The sequence below is a fragment of the Patella vulgata genome, chromosome 5 (genome assembly GCF_932274485.2).
Source record: "Patella vulgata chromosome 5, xgPatVulg1.2, whole genome shotgun sequence".
Classification (NCBI taxonomy): Eukaryota; Metazoa; Mollusca; class Gastropoda; family Patellidae; genus Patella; species Patella vulgata.
Genome location: NC_065883.2, coordinates 10,936,981 through 10,954,528, shown reverse-complemented (window position 1 = coordinate 10,954,528; position 17,548 = coordinate 10,936,981). Strand labels below are relative to the sequence as shown.

The following is a 17,548-nucleotide window of genomic DNA, read 5'->3' as shown; positions in this document are numbered from 1 at the left end:
TTTATTTATTTTTTGATTCTGTATTATAATAATGTTGCAAAAATAAATGTGAAGCTATAAAGAAAACAATTTTGATGATATATAGTTCGTCTATTTATAGCAATTCTCTCTCTCTTTTCTCCCCTTTTGCATGCCCATTTGTGTTGATTTTTGGTCTAGAATGGACGAAGAGGGTTTGAATCAACATTTTCTGCCAGGTTTGGTAAATATTCATGATTTTGAGGCGGAAGGATAACAGGGTTATCAGGTTAGCTACGGCGATATGTACGGCAACTAGTTACATGTTTTTAGTATGCTTCTTCAAGATTGTGTATCTCAAAATTTTGGTGGTCAACCTCATACAAATTTTAGTGCAAAGACATGACCATTTGTTCCTCTGTCTGTAGTGAAAAGCATTCAGCCCAACGAAAATTTGGGGAAAAGTTGGAGGTGGGCAAAGAGGCCAGAATTAACATTGAAGTCAATGGGGAAATTAATGGTGGTCTGCATCCGTATACCTATTTGAAGTTATCTCCCTTCCATTACAAACCCGCGTAAATTAACATTCAATATGAAGCCAAATATGAATATATTGAAAATATTTTGCGTTGGGTTGATGTAAAAATGTGAAATGAGTGGGACGATGTGTTAGATTATTTTGAACGGGCTATAGCTACTAACAGATGCCTATTCACAGGTGCGATCCATCCCACTACTGCTGGACACAGGGACTTTTGCATGCTGCATTTCTGCCCTGGGCCGATTCGTCCCTCCTGAGACAGCCTGGATACTACGGGCTCCCCCGTTGAATCCATATTGATGCCTGGCTTAGTGCGGACACCCGATCGACATAGCACACCAGAGAGCAGGAATCCCATTCCCAAACCGTCCTGTAAGTAGTTAGATTACTTGAGCTCGCCACAACTCATTACAACAATAAACTTCAACTATATATTTCGATGAACATTTCTTTGAATATCGTTGTATATTATAATAATTGATATTTGGCTTCATGTTGTTATTTATTTGTATTTTTTTTTTCCGCGATCTCGTGAAATCAACTCATCATATGGAATATAAATTAGGTTACAAACCACACTCCATCTAGACCACGGACGGTTACTTAATCAGATTTCCCCCACCCCACCCTCATTTAATTATCCTGTGTGCGCAACTGGGCAAATAGTCTTCTATGGTCAATAATGACCTGTTCGGAAATAGAATCAATAATATGTGTAGTTTAAATAGAATCAATAATATGTGTAGTTTAATGGTCGAATGCGAGACATTAAGTAATATATTGATATTGTACGAGTGCCATAGCATGAGGACAATATCTATATATTACGCAATGTCTTGCACGAGACTTAAAATACAGACACTATCCAGCACGTGCATTTCAATGAAATACGTCATGCGGGTCCAATATTGTAACTAGTAGTACGCTTGGCACAATGCCCTTACCACAGATGCTTATGCACTCTCATAAACTTGCAGCCTAATATTCATAGCTAAAACCGTCAACATTCAAATTCGAGCCATAAAAAAATGACTGATAAACATGGTTTCTATATCATCAATCGTGTCGTTGCCGAAATTTTGTCGAGGAGGGACGAACCCGGTGTAAATAATTACATGAGACTGTCACAAATGTAATGGCGGGTCAAAGCGTGGACCGACCTATCGGGGGATGCGCGGATTTTGAGACCTGTGTGTCAGGGGCGGATCCAGGATTTTCAGAAGGCGGGGGGGGGGGGGGGCTGCCACTACTTGGGAGTGCGAAGCCCGGCCCTCGGTGGGCGGACTGACGGGCAATCAACCAAGTCACCAACCGGCTCGTTTCGGAGCAAATTACGATTTCCAACCTAAACTGACTGTTAATTCCGTTCCCGCGAGAATACATGGGGCACAAAATTGTTCGCCACCGCAAAAAAAATAAAGGGGGCGTGCGCTGGGATCCGCGCCTGTGCATCGACCCGCCCCACCTCGCAAAAATTGTTATCGTGGTGTGTGAATTGCCGCCGGTTGTGCCCCCGACTCATTCGGAATTATTCCACCCACATCCCATTACCGGTATAAATACTTTGTGGACCTACACTTGAAACAGAATTATAATTCAACCTTGCTATAGAATGTAGCTGAAATAAAAAAAATTCGCTTCCTATAGCATTTAACTTTTTCTGGACATGTTTTTTAAATGGAGGTTTCAAGCGAATAAGTGTTCGAGCCCCTAAGAACTTTCCCTGGATCCACTACTGATGACTCAGGGTTTTTTGTTATTTGGCCTCTTGATAAATAAAACTAGGACACACATCTATGTCAAGTATATTATTAGATTAAGGCAGCCCCAGTCACGTTGAAGCATAGCCAAGTCGACGAAGGAAAATATACGCAGGTAAGGGAGGGGTAAAACTTGGGCGGTACGATTTTATTCATCACCGGTAGAACATGTATCTGTCATAAATGTTCACCATGCATGACACGGTATACCATCCAAGCTGAATAAATCTAGTATACAAACATTTTAAACTTGATCCAAAGTTGAAGGTCGGGTTATGGTGGCTAATGTGTTGTCCTATTCAAGGTTTACATAAATATAGATGTATGAAAACTGCACGTAAAGTTCGTCTGCTATAGGAATTACAATTCTGTTTATACTTGGCACCAACAAGGAGGTAAGCATCGATACATTGCAATCTGTTGTATTATGTTTTTCTTCAGATCCACCAAGTCTATATTATACGTCCGGATGAGACGAAAAGCCCCACGTACACATTTGGCGTTCACATAAGAAAACCCATGACAGTTGGAATTCGATATAAGAGTAGGTTATAGCCCTGCTATGTTTACATGTACGTAAAATTTCAATTATGCCCGTGTTCAGAAAAGTAGGACGTTAAATCCATTTCATTTTAGCGTATGACGACCTTCATTGTTTTATTCATGTCTTCAGATAGATCAATCCTATTCTTACTATTTATAACCCTATAACAGTAAATCTCTTTGATCTTTGGTGGAGTATATTCTGTGCCCGATACCTTACGGTCTGAAAATTAGGGGCGGCTTTGAATATATGGGCTACAGAAAAAATCGGGGTTATTCTTATTAATTCTTTTTAAACCTGTAACGGGTTATTCTTCCAGGGTAGGTTTTTGTTTTCCATGAGAAAACCTGAAATAAGACATGTTTACGTACATGTTAACATAACTGGTTTATAAACAAGATAAAGTACTCGACTATGGTTATCCGGTAGAAGAAAAACTACAGCAAAACCCTCAAAAAAATAAAAATTTCCTCCTGTCGGCCTTTCTTTCCCCAGCATCAGCTCAATCTTGTGCTTTATACAACACAATAAATGACATAATGTCTCCACGTTTTAATGTGACAAGTATTCATAACCTGTTTTATATTGTTATACTGTTATAGATATAATATGCCTATTATGTGTGACATATGATAATAACTCTAGTTGTTAATTATATATAGGGCAAGGGGGTGAGATTTAAACACACCGTGAATATGATACATCGAGAGGGGTTCACTAGTCCGCGGGTGCACTAGTCCGCCGCTATAAGAAATACTATAAATGTGTGTATCGATCAACCTGACCCTAACCCTAACCCAACCCTAACCCTAATGAACCCGCGGACTATATATATATATAGTGAGCATTCCTGGATACATTTTTCGTTTTCAGATATAGGATAGGGTTGGAGTTTAACGGAGATACCCTCATCGTCTAAATCCAGCTGTCAACGGTTAATTTAAGCGCACTCCTATGACATTGTGTACACGGATGGACTTAGGTTCTTCGTTCCGTTCTAACAAATTGTCACACTTCCCTGGTTAGTTTGAACAATCACAAGGTTATTCGTGGCCCGCGATGGGATTCGAACTTACCACAGCCCCGCCGTTATCATGTTCCTGAAGCAACGTCCGCGAGTTTTATAAGGCGAGACCAATTCTTCTATTGAAGATGCGCCGTTACGTACATTAGTACTTTGTATTTTGCATGTTCGTCCCTTCTCAGCCCCGTGCACACTTGATAATTCGGACAGTAAGGAATGTTAGCCTCGCATTATACATAACGGTATTTTGCGTTCAGGACAATTCCGGATCTTGATTCTCAAAGGGAGTGAATCTAAGAAATAATGCACGATATGTTTGGTTATTGACATTTATCTTATACAAGGTAAGGTCATTTGGCTGCATCGGAAATGTTAATATACACGCGCCACGTGTTAAGATAACATATTGAATACATATTGTGGGACCAAATGTAAATAAATTAAAACTATATGTATATACACGTAATGACATTTTCGTTCAATGCAGGTCAATTTATGAGCGGATCCGTGAACGGAGGGTGCAGACAGAGGCGTATGCAGCACATGGAAATGAGGGATGGGTCGGGGATTTTAGTGACCACGTCGTTTCAAAGTTCTAAAAAACGTCAGGTTCAGGGTACCCCTGTTTCCTCTCGCTTCATCTATATCCACCCTTCGTATTTAAATCAATTAGGATCCGCCCATTTGCACTCGACAGTCTAGTGAATCTCTATAATAAACAGCGACAATAGATATTATTATTTAACTTAGTTCCTTATATATGAGAAAGAGAGAGTTCCTGATATGTGTGTGAGAGAGAGAGAGAGAGAGGGGGGAGAGAGAGAGAGAGAGGGAGAGATGGGGTTTAACGTCCGCTCGACACAAACTGGGTCATTTCGGAACTAACATATGGTTCAATTTTATTTCATTAATTCGCTTGCACTTGGTGGTATTTTGCAGTGGGAGGAAACCGTCTATTAAGCACTTTACAAGGACAAAACATTATATACATTCCAGTCTAGTGATTCTGTAAACTGTAATAAACACTGACAATAGATATAAATATATAACTTTTCCTGACATATGAGCCACACTGAACATTTTAAAATTGATACTTATTAAGTCTGGTATTTGCGTTCATTTGCGTTAAAGAGGAGCTTGGAGGTTTTTTGGTGGGCGTTAAAATGAGAGAGAGAGAGAGAGAGAGAGAGAGAGAGAGAGGGGGTAACACCCACTCGACACAAACTAGGTCAGTTCGGGACTAGCATATGGTTCAATTTTGTTTCAATGATTCGCTTGCGCAAAGGGGTCTTTAGCAGTGGAAGAAAACCGGAGACAACCCACGAGGTTGGACATGTGACCCTACTCCTTAACTAATTAACTTTCTAAAAGTCCCTTTTATCTTGTTTTTGTATTTCATAACCCCATTGTTGCTTCAAATTTTGTTATATTGTATTAGCTTGAAAACGTTGAGAGAATACTCCGCGAAACGTCGCCTAAATAAATCAGTAGATGTTTTCCATAAGTATGTGTTATAGTTTATTTATCTGCCCAGTTACTAAATGTCACTTAAAGAATATTACTTTTTGTGTTATTTTTTCCCTGATTGTTTATCTGGTTGTGTCGTCTTAGTGTATGTTTGCTTTGTTATCCTGAATTGTTTATTATGATTTAATTAATGTCCCACTTTTTTATGCACCAATCGGGTTAACGAAGACGGGTATTGTCATTGGATCTGTTACGTGCACGCTAACCTGTACACGGGACCTCAGTTGGTCGTCCCATCCGAATGACTAGATGTTGTTCCGTGCCAGGCCCACATACCCACCATCCTGAACGACTAGATGTTGTTCCTTGCCAGGCCCACAAGCCTGAACGCCCGACAAGGGGGAACCAAGCTGGATGGAAAATCCCGAGGAATATTCACGGCCGACACCGGGATCGAACACCACCCCACGATTCATATAATGTACCTAGCCAACCCGGGTAGAGAGCGAAACCGGTCACCGGAACACGGATACGTAACGTATATAGTCCGATATATTTCCGATCTAATTATTCTTTATAAAAAAAAAACCCGGATAGAGAGTGAAACCGGATACGTAGTCCGATATATTTCCGATCTAATTATTCTTTAAAAAAAAACGATGTATATGATTATACCATTAACTGATTCCTCGTTTGATAACCCACATTAAAATGATATAAATTATGAATTGTGTCCGCAACATCAGTATTCATTTTTAAAACTATTTGTTCAACAGAAGATGACGTTCAACCGCACCCGTGCCCTGATTTCTACCAACTGGTTAAGAGAACAGATACATCAAACTACTAAAAATGGTTCGTTGAGGATTTTAGAAACTTCTTGGCATCCAGATCCAAATAGAGATGTGTATAAAGAGCATTATTTACAGTGAGTATACAATTAAACATCAATTAAAAATACATTAATAAACAATTTAAAATATCTCTATGTTCAAGGGAATAGGGTTTTATAAATGTAATCAACCAAACCAAACTATGGAAGCCTATAACTACCATTCATAATTTCTACTTTTCGCCTCTTCAGAACACGAAAGTCGAAAAGTCGAAAAGTAGAAGTTACGACAAAATGTGAGGCGACAAAACGGTATACAAGCCAAAATCAACTCGAAAATAGGAAATTAAGAAATAACACCCCGCGATAATAGCGCCCCCCGTTTTTTCTTAATTTCTACTTTTCGACTTGCATTTTGGCTTGTATACCGTCTTGTCGACTTTCGACTTAGTCATATTTTTGTATTTATTGATGTCAGTAAGAAGGCGCCAACACGCTATACAAGCCAAAATGTAACTCGAAAAGTAGAAATTAGGAAATTAACACACTGCGCTATTAGCGACCTATGATCTGTCGTACTGTCGACTTTTCGCCTAGGAAGTTGTTGTAGTCTCTGCCTTCCAGGTCACATTTGAATACGCGCATACAGACATTTTTGTTAACGGGAATTGCGCGTATTCAAATGTGACCTGGAAGGCAGAGACTACAACAACTTCCTAGGCGAAAAGTCGAAAAGTCGACAGTACGACAGATCATAGGTCGCTAATAGCGCAGTGTGTTAATTTCCTAATTTCTACTTTTCGAGTTACATTTTGGCTTGTATAGCGTGTTGGCGCCTTCTTACTGACATCAATAAATACAAAAATATGACTAAGTCGAAAGTCGACAAGACGGTATACAAACCAAAATGCAAGTCGAAAAGTAGAAATTAAGAAAAAAACGGGGGGCGCTATTATCGCGGTGAGTTATTTCTTAATTTCCTATTTTCGAGTTGATTTTGGCTTGTATACCGTCTTGTCGCCTCACATTTTGTCGTAACTTCTACTTTTCGACTTTTCGACTTTTGTGTTCTGAAGAGGCGAAAAGTAGAAATTATGAATGGTAGTTATAGGCTTCCATACCAAACGCCTCAAGTAATCCCTTTAACATCAACTCGAACGCCCACCCCCTTCGCAAGCCATCTTAATTTATGGCGTTGCGCAGAAAAATTATAGGAATTCTAGTTGTTATGGGATATGATATTAAAAATAATGAAAACATATATCTTTATCTCCGGTTGATCTAAGTATACTTTGTTATCAAGACGCTCAACCTCGAACATTTGGTTTGTTTCTATTCAAATGAGAAGATATTTTAGTAGATTTTTTTATCTCAACACGTGTCAATAAAATATCTACCATTATAGTGTTAAAATACATATTGTATACAGAGAATCTCATGCAAACATATCAACATATAAATGAGGTTAAAAACTGGAGGCCCTAGCGAGGAATTTGCATTTATTTGATGGCCATTGTAGATACGCGTATAAATCTGTACCCTGAACGGCCGCCACGTCGAAAAACTACTATTTTGTTATGCGGTTTTAATACATTTTCCATCGTTCATGAAATGTGAAAATAGAAGCTAAATAAATACTTCTCAAAACTCTCGAAGTATAAAATCGTCGATGTTATAGCAATCAAAATGTCGGTCAACTAGTTTCGTATGGTTTTCATGGTGTTTTTATATGCAGTTGCATGCTAATTTGGGGAATTTTGGCTTCATTTTGTGCAATGGTGACTTGCAGGCTAATTAAAATGGGCATAATCCTACACCTAAAATCAAACTGTTCTACAGTAAATTTACGACGAACTAATATCATTCTTTAGCATCGATGATAGTTTATGTAAGATATATACAACCCACCGGTGGCTAAGTGGGTAAGACGCTGGCTCGCTAGCCTGGAGGTCAGGTATTCGATCCCTGCATTGGTCGAGAAAGTTAATCCAGATTTTCCGTCGTGCCCCCCCCCCCACACCTCTTGTCAGTGATGCAGGACGGAGGGCCTGACAAGGACAGCTGTCTAGTCGTTCGGATGGGACGAAACACCGAGGTCCAGTGTACACTTTGGCGTGCACGTAAAAGATCCATTGACAGTTGGAATTCGATATAAGAGTAGGCCGTAGTGCCGTTGTCCGGGCAAAATTGATGTATGGCGTATGCCCGTCTTCATTAGCCCAGTTCGGAGCAGAACAGTAGGACGTTAAACCCCATTTCATTTCATTTCATTTCATGTGCATTTTGACAGTGTGCACAATGCCAATCTGATTAAAACACACCCTTTTTCGTTTCGTTTTTTTATAGTTCAAAATTTCGTTTTACTTGTCTTTACTACACTAGGATCTGGAAAAGTTGTTGTACCGTATAAACGCTTTCTGGATGATATGTGCGATTCGCTAATGACACAATCTGTTACGGCGAGTTTTTTGGCGTGAGGTGCACGGAGCTGTGGGTAACCCACTAGAAACATCAACGCTGATGGGTTAATCGAATATCTGACGTCATAGGTCAAAAGTCGCTTGTATGATCTCTGACGCGACCTTCCAACAGATCTTCATGTAGTAGAGCTCATCGAAAGTATAAAAAAAAAAAAAACGAAATGAAATATATTTTAAGCAGATTGGCACGATGCGTAATCACTATAAAACATTACATGTTATTAATAATTTTACTATATCGTTTCAGAAGTCACATACCGTCCTCTCAGTATTTTGATATAACTAAATGTGCTACAAGAACACAGTATATGAAGAGGAATGTACCCGATTTAAATTGTTTTACTGATTATGTACAAGGCCTTGGTGTCAATAATAATACACATATTATAGCTTATGATAGATTTAATACACTCTCTTCTGTTAGAACATGGTGGATATTTAGGGTGAGTTTCATTATGAATATAATCTTTAAACGTATATCTAGTGTTAGACCGCGTTTACACAAAAGCAACGGTGTCTATACTAACGTCACAATGTTTACAGTTATGTCACGTTGTATATTATACAAACGTCACCGTGTCTATACTTACGTCACAATGTTTACACTGACGTCACGTTGTATATACTAACGTCACGGTGTTTATAGTTATGTCACGGTGTCTACAATAACTTACGTCACAATGTTTACACTGACGTCACGTTGTATATACTAACGTCACGGTGTTTACAGTTATGTCACGGTGTCTACAATAACATCACTGTGTTTACTCTGACGTCACCGTCTTAATACTAACGTGTTTACATTAGCGTCACGGTGTCAACGTCACCATGTTTACACGAACGTCACTGTATCTACACTAATATCACAATGTCTACACTAATATCACCATCTTTACACTAGCAGCACGATGTCTACACTAATGTTACTTTGTCTACACTAACTTCACAATGTCTACACTAACGTAACGATGTCTACACTAACGTCACTATCTTTATATTTCACGACCATGACCTCTATACACACAAGTGCATGCAAATTAATACAATCGTCAGCATGGTCATCACTTCAGACCACATCGTCGTTGACGTAAATCTATATAGATAATATCTATCATATAATCAATGGTGAATTATTTCAGTATTTTGGCCATGGAAAAGTTTCTGTTTTAGATGGTGGTTTTAAAAAATGGTTAGCAGACGGATTTGAAGTCACAGACGAAGAGCCAACATTCAAAGTATACAATTTCACATTGTTCTAAAAATAGTTCTAAAAATGAATGGGTCTACTATTAGAAAAATTTAGCCCGTGAACTTAGGTCATATTTAAAACTTTAATTTCTAACTGGCATACATATTCCTGAAGCAATAGCCCAAGAAATCCCTCTCTGGCCATTGCTGGATAAGCTTCTGATACTTGAGCTTTTGAGGGAGTGTGTCTGTTCTTCCCGTTCCATCAAATCTATCCCAAGTACAGCAATATGACAGCCATTCGTTTTATCTAGGGTCTTCCGTAAAACTTTGAACGGTGATTTAAGGTATTAAAAACTGTGAAAGTCTTGTTCGTCTCCCAAACAGTATTGTTTACATCGTATCCTTGTCAATAGCCTTGTTCGTCACGCAATTAGTTTTTCTGCAAAATTCTGCCATGCATTGGTTAATTGGGCATAATGAAATGTAAACATAGTTCCTTGGGGTTTTGCAGTGTGATTCTTAACAAAAACACTTTCTAGTCCTTCGAATGGAAGAAAAAAAACGAGGTCCCGTTAAGATGTTGCCGTGTACATGTGGGTGCAGAAACGTTACCCCTACCCCACCCCACCCTACTCTCTCTCCCCCTCAATCCCCCTTTCTCAACCTCTCGCCAGTACAATATTGTTAATATATACCTGGTATTTTATTATAGAGGGGTAATTTCACTGGTAGCTGTGATACAACGTTATATAGAGACTATGAAGCCATGTGTGATAATATAAAGAGTAAAAAAGAACAAGTTATCGATGCTAGAAATAGTGAAAGTTTTCGAGGAGAAGATGATCCCGGACCAGGTAAAACAGACAATCCCAGCAAATATATAATTTGGCGTTAATTGTGTATCTTCCATCGGTTCTTCTGATAAAAGAGAAGCGAAGATTAATAGGGTTTGATGAATGCTCAGATGATTGTCACCTCTAACACAATTGGGTCCATTCGGAGTGCGAATCACATGCTAAGACCCTCTATACTAAGACCCTCTATTAGAAAATCCTCTTGAACATCATAAGTCCACATTTACAACTTTGACTACCTTCAGATTACAAATTTGTGAATTACTGTACCGGCGTAGATGACCTATCGGAAACCGAGATTTTATGTAGGGGGGGGGGGGGGCACTGTTTCTATGTCTACTTTTCGATTTTTCAACTACCAATATGTACACGTGACCCCGTTTTTATCGCAACATCCGATTTTTTTTAAAACAAGACTTTTATGAGAAAAGTGTCACGGTCGTGTGCTTTATCCTTTATCATCAGATGGTGGGATGGGATGGGCATACAAAGCGCGAGATAATGATATGTGATATCACAATTATTGCTTTGCATACATGAAATGTGATCCTATTAATTCATAATAAAAAATGAGGTCAAACGGGGTGTTGGATTTTTTTATCTTTAACAGGCTTAATACCACTCTTGTTGTAACTGAATAATATGTCCCAATCTTTATTCTGGTCAACAAATTGTACTATTTTACAATATTTCAATTAATTGATGATACAAATTTCATCTTAACACACCTTATTTAAAATCTTTGAAAAATTCAAATGAAACTTCGATTTAAATATATTTTCGAACCCTCTGGACAAGTAAAATAGGATGTAATGGATAATTTACGCAACTTGTAGGACAGTTAAACATCTAGTACTTAGATAGAGATATTATTTATTTTCTGGAGCTTTCAAGCCAGCAAGAGTGTTATTGTCCCTTTAAAAGCTAATTATGCATGTATGCCTACGTACTTTGGAGACGATGATTGCATCATGCATTGTCAACAGTCAAATTTCCATAACAGGAACCTGGCAAACCCCCTCCTGCAAAAATTCCTGGATCCGCCCCTTAAACAAGACGCATATGCTTACCACTCTGAGAGTTTTCTATTTTTATTTACAGAAGTAAAGAAAGGTCATATGTTAGGGGCTAAAAATATTCCATTCAGTACTTTGTTTAATGATGACGGCACTTTTAAATCTGAACGGGAATTAAAATCACGTAAGTAAAAATATCCTTAGCACTTTCACAATATCTTCTCATTTCGGCTCTGATATGGAAGCCATAAGATTGCTTTAATAATTCCAGTAGCGGTGGGGAGGCGGCCACAAGTCGCAACAAGGAAGCGATATATTTTGTAATTTCGTCCCGTGGAGTTTAGTGTTAGCACAGGAAGTAGCAACAAAAAAAAAAAAAAAAAAAAACGACCGAAGGTCGAAAGGTCGCGAGTAAGCGCCCGAAAAATTTTGCGATATTGAACCCTTCTTGTGCTGTTAAAATTGTTTACAATTCTATCTCTAGTTATCAGTGGAAAGCGAAATGAAATGGGGTTTAACAACTGCACCTTTCGGAATAATATTTGCTATGAGGGAGGGACTGTCTGTCTGTTCAAGGTTATTTTTAATTAAAATGGGCACAACTTAACGACCTACCTGAAATAGTCAACCCTTTACTTTCTACCGCGTCAAGGCTCGATGAAGAAAGTAATGGGGTGACATTTCCAGGTAGGTCGTTAATTTGTAACCATTTTAATTAAAAATTGAAGAAAAGGCAATCAGTTTTCGAGTTGGAGTATCTACCTGGAACAAACAGTAGCCGCGATTACAATTGCGTACAGTTATATCCCTAGTTATCAGAGGGTTGGATGGCCGAATGGTTAGCAAGTGCGCGCTGTATCATAAGGTCTGTCATCCAGTCAACTGGATTGGTTTCGATTCCCCGGTTGTACGTGGCAAGGAGAACGGTCGCTTGTCTAACCTCGTGGGTTTTCTCCGGGTCCTTCGGTTTCCTCCCATTGCTAAAGACCCCTTCGCGCAACCGAATTATAGAAATAAAATTGAACCATATGTTAGCTCCGAAATGACCTAGTTTGTGTCGAGTGGGCGTCAAGCCCCATTTCTCCTCCCCTCCCCCTTAGTTATCAGTAGGGTGGCTAGGTGGGTAAGGCGCTGGCTCGCTAGCCTGGAGGTCGGGTGTTCGACTCCTGCATTGGCCGAGAAAGTTCCTCCAGATTTTCCGACGTGGTTTCCCCTTGTCAGTGATGCAGGACGGAGGGCATTACAAGGACAGCTGTCTAGTCCTTCGGATGAGACGAAAAACCGAGGTCCCGTGTAAACATTGGAATACACGTAAAGGATCCCTTGGCAGTTGGAATTCGATATAAGAGACGGCGATAGTGCCGCTGCCCGGGCAAAATTTCCCTCATAGCACACTGTATGGCGTATGCCCGTCTTCATTAGCCCAGTATAGGAGCAGAACAGGAGGACGTTAAACCCCATTTCATTTCATTTCATTTAGTTATCAGTAGAAGCACACTCTTTCTTTGGTTTATATATCAACGGAACGATAAACATTTGGTTCCTTAGGAATCGTTCACGAGAACGTCGAATTCGCTTATAAGAGTTGTCAATCGGAAGTAGAATTTGATTAAATGATTTTAGAGCAAAATGCGCTCAAAATTGAAAACTTTTCACCCCGGTTCCTGCTAAAAAAGAAACCAGTAGGATATTGGCTCACCCGCAAACCTCGAATTTAGTTTTCAGTTTTAGAGTCCGAATTTACAAAAAGAATCAAATGAATTCAACTAACATAGTTAAGACTATTATAGAAACTTTAAAAACAGTTTTTTTTTAATATTTACACAATTCGTTTCAGTATTTAACGCAGCAGCTGTAGATCTTGGTAAACCAGTTACCGCCATGTGTGAAACGGGATTAACAGCCTGTGGTCTGGCACTAGCTGGGAATTTATTAGGAAAGGAAACTATTCCAGTTTATGCCGTATGTAGTCTTTCATTCGTATTAATGCCATTTTGCTATTCCCCTAATGGTGTTATCTCAAATATTATGTCTTGCTATTGAAGGAAAGCGAATGCTATGTTGGTGTATTGGTCACGGCTTTAACCACAGGCTAATTCATTTTTATAGTTCGGTAAACAAGTCGATTTAGTACATATGAAGATAGAGATACAATTCTGTGGTTACACGAATGTAAAAAATAGAACTGAGAAAGCGTGGACAATAGACTGTGCAAGTCAGATTTCGCTTAGCCTGGACAATCTAGTCATCTCGTTCCGCCAGCTAGGATCTGAATGGCCTCGTCGTTAAATTTGAATTCTTACTTATGGAGCATGACTATCTACAATCGAAACAACTTAACCGTGTCCGTGACTGACTAATTTATACTGGATGTAAGTAGGATGGTTTACAGGTTATCGTGAATATTAATAATTATTGAGGAGGAAGGGTCGGGAGTTACGTTAAAGAGGCGCAATCTGATTAAAATACAGATCTATATTTCGTTTCGTTTTTTTTATACTTTCGATGGCCTCTACTACATGAAGATCTGACCGATTGTAGTGGGAGGTCGCGTCAGGCGTCATACAAGCGGCTTTTGAACCTATGACGTCAGACACTCGATTAATCAATCAGCGTTGATGTCTAGAATACCCACAATTCCGTGCACAGCACGCCAAGATCTCGCCGTAACAGACCGTTTCATTGGCTAATCTGTCACATCAACCAGAATGCAAGTTACATAACAACTCTTTCCATTCCTAGTTTAGTAAAGACGAGGAAGACGAAATTTTGAACAATAAAAATTGAAACGAAATAGGATCTGTGTTTTAATCAGACTGAAGTAGACGTCCACAGAATTTCAACTTTAAATGTAAAACATTGATCAGGTTTATCCCCCTTAAAGAAAAATATCAGGAAAAAACATGGACGTCATTGCAGAAAAATTAGTAGCCTTACTCCAGTTTGATCACCAAAATAATAGTTATCTCCCCTTAATAGTATTATCACTTGATAATATTGGGAATACGAAATAGCTCACCTTTATTCAGGCAAACATTTCTGATTTACATCGACGTGTGTGCACACGTGTGTTTGTGCTATTAAGTAAAATATAGGCTGGTATGTTAAAGATTCGTAAATATTTGCGTTAACTAAAATACGAACTCTCGCAAGAGTTATCTTCCTTCGAAGTTCGATATTCCGATGGCCTCATTTTTCTTTTTCTCACCATACTCTTACATTTATCATTCAAATGCTATTTAAATTTTTGAAGAGTGAAATAGTTTATACACATTATTAGTAACATGTTAGTACCAAAATGTCGGGTAAAAGTTTTATAATTGTCTTCAAATAGGTAATGGGTGTCAGAGAACTATTCATTACACGAGTTATTCCCCCCTTAATGCGACCCGTTTCATAGGTTCAACCCCTCACATTATCCGCGCCGAGACCCTGAAGTCGTTTTCTGTAATTATGTATTCTAATTTCAGGGTTCAATGCATGAATGGGGTCAAAAGGCACCAATTGAACTGTGTGTAACAGGAAAATCGTGAGGTTACGATTAGGTGTTGATAAGAAATAAAAAAGATTAAGTAGTCATATGATAACAAATTGTTTTTCTCAGTGGATCCAGTCCAAATTGTCTCTGCTTCGATTACCACAGATTTTCGTTGTAGTTCAAGGGATAACATTTTGGACTGAATCAGATGAGGCTAAAAATATGAGATTTGAGACTATTATATAGCTTTGCCAGGACTTGAGCTTTCAAATATGAAATGAGCAGATGATTAAATGGAATTTGTCATTTTTATGAAACATGTTTATTTTCATCATTTATGGAAAATGGCAAAATAACATTCATTAATTTGTAGAAACAAGTAACATAGAAAACTACAAAATCTATTTTAATAAAGTAGAGATTTATTTTCTAAAATCTGCAATAGCAGGCTATTATATAATTGAAAATGCAGCTATAGACTACTTTTGACTGAACCTGCCAAAAGCACCGAACCTTGTATAATTAAATTATATGTAAATATCAGTCTAAGAGATTTTTTTTTCTTTTTCTTTTTTTAATATCAATTGAATTGTATAATTTGTGTTAATTTACTAGTCTAATAAATATAATCTGTTATTAAACATGCAAGAGCAAAATCTGCTTATTACAAGTCTTTCTTTAGGCCTGAAATGTTATCTAAATTATCAATTAGACATTAATTAACTTATCCAGACCATAATAAACTCTCGATGTCAAGGCTAGCTTTCGATGTAGGCTGGATTAGATTCCTATATGCTGCTAACGGCCAAAGATAATTAAATCAGAAAAAGTGGATAATCGAGACTATGCTGTTTATATTAATGATTTTAGTAATGATAACCAAGACTATGCAAAAATTTCACCGGCTTCTTTCTCGGCTCATAGTGGATCAATTTGACTGAAATTTTCAGCAAATTACCTTTACACTATCTAGTTTTTAACTATTATAGCGAGAACTGCCATCTCTTTATCTTATCTCCCATAATGTATCTTTAATATAAGCAAGGTGCCTTTTTTTGGAGGCAGTGTGGTTGACAAAATATTGAATAGATTCCTAGTTATTCTGTATCTTTTTGCTACTATGAGATATCACTGTGCAATATTATTTGATTTTGTACTGGAATTTCTTAGCACTAACTTTGGTTTTTGGCCAATGAAAAAGCCTGCATTCTAAAAATAATTTAGTTAAAGGGGCATTATATAAGATTCAGATAAAGAGCTGACAGTTCTGCTATAATAGTTAAGAAATAGATAATGTAAAGGGAATATGCAGAAAAGTTTAGTCAAATTACTTCACTCTTGAGCCGAGAAATTCTCATTGTCATTCTTACCGTTGTTAGTATAATAAACAAAGTCTCGATTATCCATTTTTAAGTTAATCCTCATCAGTCGTTGAACCGCCCGCATATCGGATTCAAATCTGTTTAAAATCGGACCCATCTGATGGCATCGAAGATCGATTTTTTATGGTCTTGTCATATTAACAAATTTATAATTAATAGTTTATATATAACATTTAAGGTCTAAAGAAAGACCTGCAATAGGCAGATTTAGCTATTAATGCCTGTTTAAGTTGATGATTTTGGTATGATTACCTAAGCAATGTTTGTGATAAGAATGTTTCTGTTTCTGCTAAGACTTCTGTAAATTCCAACTGCCAAGGGATCTTTTAAATGCAACACCAATCGTATTTTGTCCATCAGTTAGATAACCCCAGTTTCTAAAGATAAGCTCTTTTTCTAAAGATGATTTCTTGTTTCGTTATGCAAGTTCATTAGACTTCAGTATTTAACAGCACAAAGACACCCTCTGTATTAAGTTTTTTTTACACCTTTATTTGTAAATGAAGGGCTGAAATAAATTATATTTTAAGATGAAATGGTTGTTTTATTATTACTATGTAGGGGAGATTTACACGGGTTGCATAATCTTCCTTTAATAGAACAGACGTAATGATTGGAAAATGGTTTTATAAACCCAATCCCTTATGCAACTAACCACGGTCCACGACTAACAAATGTCCCCTCCTCACCCTACCACTCACCACCCAAACACACCTTGATCAAATTGCGAAAATGGTGCTCTAACCCACTCCCTTACGTAACTGACCATGGTCCACGACTAACAAATGTCCCCCCATCACCCTACCACTCGCCATACATGCACACCTTGATCAAGAAGAATTGGACTGAAAAACTATACCACTGCATTTATGCAAGTGACCCCATCCTTGAGTAAATGAAATGAAATGGGGTTTAATGTTCTACTTTTCTGCATGAACAAGGCTAATGAAGACAGGTCGTTCAAGAGTATGAATGTCCCTCTCATGTTAGCCTTAGCCTTGTGTCCCCTCTCCCCCCCCCC

The 17,548-nt window shown here is 38.1% G+C and overlaps 1 protein-coding gene across 2 annotated transcripts; it reads left to right on the top strand.

Moving 5' to 3' along the window:
* Positions 1 to 2,268: 2,268 nt before the first annotated feature.
* LOC126821965 (thiosulfate sulfurtransferase) lies at positions 2,269 to 17,057 on the top strand. 2 transcript variants are annotated; one of them, XM_056101456.1, is made up of 8 exons: positions 2,269 to 2,374; positions 6,071 to 6,222; positions 8,854 to 9,049; positions 9,746 to 9,841; positions 10,510 to 10,651; positions 11,753 to 11,851; positions 13,505 to 13,629; positions 15,138 to 17,057. In XM_056101456.1, exons 2-8 carry the CDS (start codon positions 6,074 to 6,076, stop codon positions 15,198 to 15,200), a joined length of 870 nt encoding a protein of 289 aa, XP_055957431.1. In that variant the 5' UTR covers positions 2,269 to 2,374; positions 6,071 to 6,073; the 3' UTR covers positions 15,201 to 17,057. The 2 variants fall into 2 exon arrangements, with proteins under 2 accessions (XP_055957431.1, XP_050406603.2); XM_050550646.2 differs by lacking the exon at positions 2,269 to 2,374 and adding an exon at positions 2,502 to 2,654.
* Positions 17,058 to 17,548: the final 491 nt, after the last annotated feature.